This window comes from Thunnus maccoyii, chromosome 2 (assembly GCF_910596095.1).
Source record: "Thunnus maccoyii chromosome 2, fThuMac1.1, whole genome shotgun sequence".
Classification (NCBI taxonomy): Eukaryota; Metazoa; Chordata; class Actinopteri; order Scombriformes; family Scombridae; genus Thunnus; species Thunnus maccoyii.
This window is the reverse complement of record NC_056534.1, coordinates 17,028,679-17,036,194: the sequence shown is the minus strand read 5'-3', so window position 1 is coordinate 17,036,194 and position 7,516 is coordinate 17,028,679. Positions and strand designations below refer to the sequence as shown.

Here is a 7,516-nt window from a genome sequence, read left to right as displayed (position 1 = left end):
CTACAGAGCATTTCAACATCTTTCAGCTCATTATTTTGGTTTTACAGCCCTCTCAATGGCTCCGCTGATCTCATCAGCATTGTTTCCAGACACAGTGAGCAGATGAGCAGCAAAGGCCAGACAAAGTTAGCGAATAGCTGGTGAACATAGTGGATCATTTATCTGCTGAAGAGCCAGATTTCCCTCTGGAGTTAATGGAGACCAAAAATTGAGCTTAAAAGACAGTGAATATTGGACTTGCATTCACCAGAAACATAACTCCAAATGAACGCTAATGTTATTACGTATCTGCTGGGTGCCTAAATAGGCAACTGTTTGTTAACAAACCTGCCATATAAGATGATAATATATAAATGCTTGACTCTGCTATCAAGTGGCCAATTGATGCAGGTTTAAGAAACACTTAAATCTTTACTCTTTTAATATTCAAACATACTACCACCACTGACATTCATTGCAACTCACTGCAACCAATCATTGGAAGTCAGAGTTTTATGGCATTCTGGTTGCACTGAAGAAAACATTTAAGGCGGAGATTTCTCATCAGCTGTGGAGATTGATCTTCTTCTGAAAAACAAAAGACATTTTCATTTTATAACATGTAACTCTTATGGTGAATGTTGCAGTCAAAAATAAAGCCCATTACCTTGTCTGCTCCACATCCTCAATAGTCTCTGGTAGGCGGACGTTTCGTGTCTCAGGGAGAAAAGAAGCTGACAGGCCTGCACCAATGGCCACCAGGGAGAAAACAGTATTCGGTAAACTGACCCACACTTCCTCAAGGAGCATGATCAGGGGGGATACAGACACACCTATACGGGCCAAGAAGGAGCTGTAGCCCAATCCGTTTTGCCTGTGAAACCAAAAATACAACAAGCTTGTAACAATCAGGAGCCTGTTTCAGGAACCACAATTCCCTAAAATTTGGAACACTTACTCATGCATAAATAACTTGGAAATTGCCTCCAGATAGATTTAGATGCTGTTTCTGAATGTGTAAAATAAACTCTTTTTAATTCACTGACCTCATTACTGTTGGGTAGAGCTCTGTTGTGTACAGAAATACAGTTGTAAAAGATGCTTCTGCGAACATCTTGCCCAAAGCACCCACAGCTGTCCGAAACACCCCCATATCTGAAAAGAAAAAGTTGTGGAAGGACATTTAAACACCACTTTATGTAGAATTTAGCTATTCATGACTCTGGCGTCCTCCGGTGGTTGTTTCTTTACTTATATACTCTTCCTTTAGAAAATCAAAAATGCAAATTTTACTTTTATTCCAAGTTTTGCTTTTTCAGTTGTTGTTGTCATCTGTTATTGTTTCAGTAGCTACAGTAGTCTCACAATAACCTTACAGTTTGAAAGAGACACACACTTGATCATTTATTTATCATTTACCTTCAGGAATAAGCATGCTGCAGAATATACAGAATCCAGTCAGAACAAGTGCTCCAGCCTGACTCAACCTTCGGCCTATTCTGTTCAGAGCGAAAAGGACGAATGCTTTTGCTGGAAGTTCAATCACACCGTACAGGAACTGTGTGAGATAAATATTCGCACCAAATCCAGTGACATTCAAGCTGATCCCGTAATAAGTACAGGCCACCCCGAACCTATGAACAGAAGAGGAGAAAATATATGTTATCAGTGTATATTTATATGTGTTTTCAACTTTAAATGCAATACTAGTTTCTGATTGGCTGGCAGGTATCTGTAAAAATCATATAAGAGGACATCTTAATAAATCAAACCACTGTTCTAAATTAGTGTGTATGGTATATTAAGCTGCAGGTAACCATAGCAACAGTACTTCTGCTTTGTGATATAAGTCAATACTCACTACATGGTGAAACAGACTCAGTGTCCACAGCCACTTACCACTGACTTACGGACATGCTGTGTTTAAATTTTTCATCCATTTTTAAACAAAGTTTGTTGTTCTCAGTTTAAGCAATCATATATGGACAGTGGAGTCAACACGTTATACATTTTTGCAAGATTTAGAAGGTAAACACCTTTAAAAGTTGTTTAAAGGCAAAAATTAAGTATGTACAGTACCACACAATGCCAATAAATAGAGCAAGTCTCCTCATTCTGGGTGTCCTCACAAGGTCCAAACAAGAATATTTTCTGTTTTGATTTTCTACAAGTATTACTTTGGACAAAATCTGGAGAGTAAGAAGGAAACTTTAGTCAGATAAAGGAGTCACACTGGGTATCAATTTCTGACTAGAAATGAACAGATTAGGTGAAATGTTGTACCTCAGGCTTTAGGTCAGCCATGAACTGCTCTCTGCCATTGACCTTTGCACACTTGCTCAGATAAAAATGAGCAGTATTGACCTTTCCATTGCTTATCAGCCATCTAGCAGACTCTGGGAGCCACCTGTGACAAAGTTTGATTTGAAAAAGGTTATTAAGTCACACATCTGCCACTTCAAAAGTAGAACTCATTCTGTAAATGGGAGTAAGGAGATTTAAACACTGTAAAAAGCATTGTTTGTGCTTGTAAAAAAATGTATTAAACACTCAATTACACATGACATGCTGATGTTACGGCAGCTTCATATTGTTAAAATGGATAGGTAGGAAATTGCTGGTTATGGCTGAAATCTCAGTTATTAATGTTTCCTCACCACCAGCAGATCATTGCCAGAAACAGTGGGCTGGTTGCTGTGGCGGTCAGGTACCTCCAGTCATTCACAAAATAAGCCACAACAGGTAGCAGAGCTGTACAAACACTCCAATCCATGCTCATTAAAACACCCACTGCAGTCCGATGCTTGATGTCCACCCACTCAATACCTATGATGACCAATGAAATCTATTAAAACAGACATGACTATGATAGAATAAATGACTAGTTTACTGACTAGTCAGATGCAACATGTCATATTTTTTTTAATGTATTTTATTATTTTACCTTATTTTATAATATTTATTGTGTTGTTGATAAAAAGGTTAGTGTTAAGCAGTGATGTTCAGTACTGCCTGTGGTGGTATTTTGTGTGAAGAAAAGTTTTTTTGTTTAGAGTTTTGTTAGTTTAAGACTTTAAATGCCAAAGTCACTTATCTATCTATCTATCTATCTATAAGTATATGTGTGTGTGTGTGTGTGTGTGTGTGTGTGTGTATTACCATGGTTCGAATTGCATAAAAATTATAATTATAATTATAACACTCACAAAGGACAATGGTGATTATACTGATTCCAGCAATTCCAAATCCTGTAAAGAACCTCATGACAGCAAACATGATGAAATTATATGAAAAAGCACTTGCAAATCCAAAGAGGGTGGTTGTCATATAAGACACCAGCAGTGCATTTTTCCTGCCAAACCTGGGAGACAAAAATAATAGAGATTAACTCAGGGTTGTCATGTAAGTTGTCTAAGAAGTCTTATAAAGTGGCTACAGTGTGTAAAATGAAATATAGATGTTCGTTGTGTGGTTAGTGTTAATGTAATGGCTGGAGTAAAGGAGAGAAATAGAGTCAGGTCAGGTCAAGAGTTTTATTTTTACCCTGTGGAGATCCACTCAGTGACACTATGCTGTACATGCTAATAGTTAAGTATTATCTAATTTAACCACTTTCCAAATAAGAAGTATGAGATTTGCTTATTTCTTTGGTGCATCTATGTTCTGATCAGATTGTCCATTAGCACACTATCTGCATTGTAAATTAATTTTTAGAGTGCTGACCCTGCAGTACAGGCGAGGCTCATCAGATCATGGGCCGTAGTGCAGCTGCACTGCCTATATTTATGACTGTCTTATGCATAATGATGCATGACTCAGTTCTTGACTCCATACAGGCGTAAGTTAAATTTGGCAATGGCAAAATTGATATCTGAAACAGCTGATACTACAAACAGCACAGAGGTTAATGCAACCTAAAATTAGTATTGTAGTGCAGTAAAAACTCAGTTGCAATTAGTTAATTTCTCTTTTGTTCTAAAAACAGATATGATAAAGCAGTGTAATCTAACCACACTAATTTCATAGCTGAAGGTACAAACACCTGTCACTAAGATAGCCAAATACTGCTGCTCCAAGCATGACCCCCATGAAAAAGATAGTGGCCGTCGCTCTGTTCACTCTTCTCTTCTCACAGACCAGATCCCACTGTGGGGTGAAAAACAGAGACAATAAATGAAGAATAAAGTAGCTTTGTATAAGTTTGATGCTTTGTAAATTGAAATAAAACTCACCTCCGTGGCCAGTGTAGACTTGAAGGTGGAGTTATCATACACCCATCCACTCTGGCACAACACTGTAAGCCTAGGTAGGTCAGTAATGTAGGAAGAGTTGAACAGCAGATGATACTGAGGCTCTGCAAACATCCGACAGGAGCTCAGAGTCCCATCCTCCTGGACTGGGATACTAACGGCGAGCCTCTCCTGCAGGGATAAATTACTAAAAATACCTCCATCATCCAGAGAGCTAATGTCGCAGTGGTGAGAGGGAATAACCGCAATGAAATTATTAAGCAGAAAGTGAAAAGGCAAAGTTATACGAGGAATTACTATCAAGAAGATCATTCTTAATTGGTATCTCCCAAAGCCGTCCACTTCTGCCAGCACATTCTCAAACTTCATCTTGAAACAAGCAAAGGTTTCAATTGGGAGTGAAACTTGGGGAATATACACCAAAGCACACTAGATGTTAGTTTGAAAGTGAGCCACTAGCCTTTTGCCTATTGATAAAAGCTGTTGGTTAATGGTCAGCTACAGTATGACAGTCTGACTGTGTGAAAGATAATGCTGACAGACACAGTGCGCTCACTCAACTGTACATAAGTAATCTGACAAGTAACACATTTTTTAGAATTAATCATTTGCTAATGACATAATACTAAAATACATGCCAGTTGATACTGTATGTATCTGTAAGCATTGCAATACTCCCTTCAAATATTAGATGGAGCACCATTAAATGGTTAGTTTTTAGTACAAGTTCCCTCCCAAATTCTCAATTATTTGTATAGCACATTTCAGCAACAAGTCAATTCAACGTGCTTTACATAAAACATTAAAAGCATTGAGAAAAAGTACAAAAGAAACGTACCATAAAAGGACATTTAAATGCAATTAAAAACGGTCATTAAAGAGCTGAGAGAATAGAAAATTTAAAAAGTCAAAATAGAAAAAGACAGATAAAATACAAGAGTAAAAGTTACAGTGCAATGTAAGAAATTAATAATTATTTGATTTAATAAAGGGCAGCGGCAAACAAAAAAGTCTTCAGCCTTGATTTAAAAGACCTGAGAGTTGCAGCAGACCCGCAGTTTTCTGGGATTTTGTTCCAGATATGTGGAGCATTAAAACTGAACTCTGCTTGTCCATGTTTAGTTTTGATTCTGGGGACAGACAGCAGACCTGTCCCAGACAATCTGAGAGGTCTGGATGGTTCATAACGTAGCAGCAGATCATAAATGTATTTTGGCCCTAAACCATTCAGTGCTTTACAAACCAACAGTTGTATTTTAAAATCAATTCTCTGACAGATAGGAAGCCAGTGTAAGGATCTGAGAACTGGAGTGATATGAGCCACTTTCTTAGCCTTAGTGAGGACAGAAACAGCAGCATTCTGAATCAGCTGCAACTGTCTGATTGATTTTTTAAGGAGACCTGTAAAGACACCATTACAGTAGTCGAGTCTACTGAAGATAAATGCATGGACAAATTTTTCCAAATCCTGCTGGGACATAAGTCCTTTAATCCTTGATATATTCTTTAGGTGATAGTAGGCTGACTTTGTAATTGTCTTAATGTGGCTGTTTTTTATTTACAACTACAGCCCTGCTCCCAACAGACAACTATGATCTGCAAGGAGAGGGTCATGTGACCAGCGAGGTTAGTCAAGATAGCGCTTCTGCAAGCGAGCTAATCTACTAGCTTGTTGTACTACTGACTGAACACTGTGAGCTGATACGTTTATGATAAAAATGTTACAACTGACACATTTTAGTAGGAATTTATTGTTAAAAATTATATTTGTTGTGTTATTACTTCATTGGCATTGAGCGGCGTCTTCATTATTATCTGATATTTCTATGAACAAACATTCTGATGGAAGTGTTTTGCTGGACAGACCCATCCACAGGAAACTTCTATTCGTAGAATTATGATACAGAAACTGGAGAGTAAACATAAGGATCCTTAAATGTGGTTTTCAAAATCTGATAAATTAGATGTTATATTCACATGAATATTCATAATTAATTTGTCATATTTTGGAGGAAGGTTAATTAGCTGCTATAAGTGTTTAGTTTGTTCTTCATCGTTTAAACATTTGTAAATGTTTTACATTGTTCCAATCACAGTTTCATAGTTGTCCATCAAGAGTCTCCCAAGAAGTAGTAGGCCAGAAGTACATTCACATATTGATTGACAGCCATGAGCTCCCACCCCTGACTTTGGCCTCCTCTGATTGGTTAGGAGGGTAAAGGCTCACTTAAAACTTGAGAGGGGAATATCTCTATACTGCTGTCAGGCTGTTAAATGAGCCTAAGTCACAGAGACCACATTAAAGGGGACATATTATGATTTTTGTGATTTTCTGTTATTTATATACTGTTATGATGAAAATAGTGAAATCCTACAACTGTAGTTTGTTTCAATTTGTTAGCGTAGCATACAGAGCTACAACGAGACAGGAGCTACAACGGCCTAAAATCTCCGTAAAAATATGGAGTTTTTTATGAACTGTAATTCATGCAAAGATATTCCAGTAGAGTCCCAGATTAAACATTCAGACCTGTAAATGTGCATAGTATATCCCCTTTAAAATATGATCTAAAGATACTTCGGAACCTATTCCAACTAAAAAATATATAAGAAAAGACCGTAGACCGTACAATTTCTGTCAAGTATTTGTCTTGAGTCATTGTATAGAGAAGAATGTGTCAGCACCAACAAACAGACAAGCAGGCAAATGACACCACCCCATCAATCCAGCCATTATCTATAGCCGCTTGAACTTTGCAGGTCACAAGTCTGTCTGTCACTGGGCTGACACCTGATAATGAAATGGCCCATATACCCTGTACCATGACAGCAGGACATAATAAATAATAAACACTTGACACTTTAAAGGACCAGTGTGTGGGATTTAGTGGCATCTAGTGGTGAGATTGCAGATTGCAACCAACTGAATGCCCCTCGCCCTCACCCTCCCCTTTCAAGCATGTACGGTTGCTGTGAAAACCCGTGAAAAAATGTGAAAGGCCCTCTCTAGAGCCAGTGTCTGGTTTGTCCATTCTGGGCTACTAGACATGGCGGGCTCCGTAGAAGAGGACCTGCTCCCTATGTATATATAAAGGGCTCATTCTAAGGTAGTGAAAATACAACAATTCTTAGTTTCATGTGATTATACACTTATGAAAACATGCTTATGAATATTATATTCCAATATGCCAATAGATCACCCTAAATCATACACACTGGTCCTTTAACAAGCATTTAACATTCATTAAATGTCTTATTCCAATAAAACCAATAGTCAAATTCTCATT

General features: G+C 37.8%; 1 protein-coding gene across 1 annotated transcript; it reads right to left on the bottom strand.

Annotated features, from left to right (window-relative positions):
• Positions 1–450: 450 nt before the first annotated feature.
• Positions 451–4,598, bottom strand: LOC121884542 (solute carrier family 22 member 7-like). Its single transcript, XM_042393421.1, has 10 exons — positions 4,212–4,598; positions 4,022–4,125; positions 3,186–3,340; positions 2,637–2,805; positions 2,263–2,386; positions 2,059–2,168; positions 1,399–1,613; positions 1,026–1,134; positions 647–853; positions 451–567 (listed from the first exon to the last, which is right to left on the bottom strand). The coding sequence occupies exons 1-10, from the start codon at positions 4,596–4,598 to the stop codon at positions 525–527; spliced, it is 1,623 nt and encodes a 540-aa protein (XP_042249355.1). The 3' UTR covers positions 451–524.
• Positions 4,599–7,516: the final 2,918 nt, after the last annotated feature.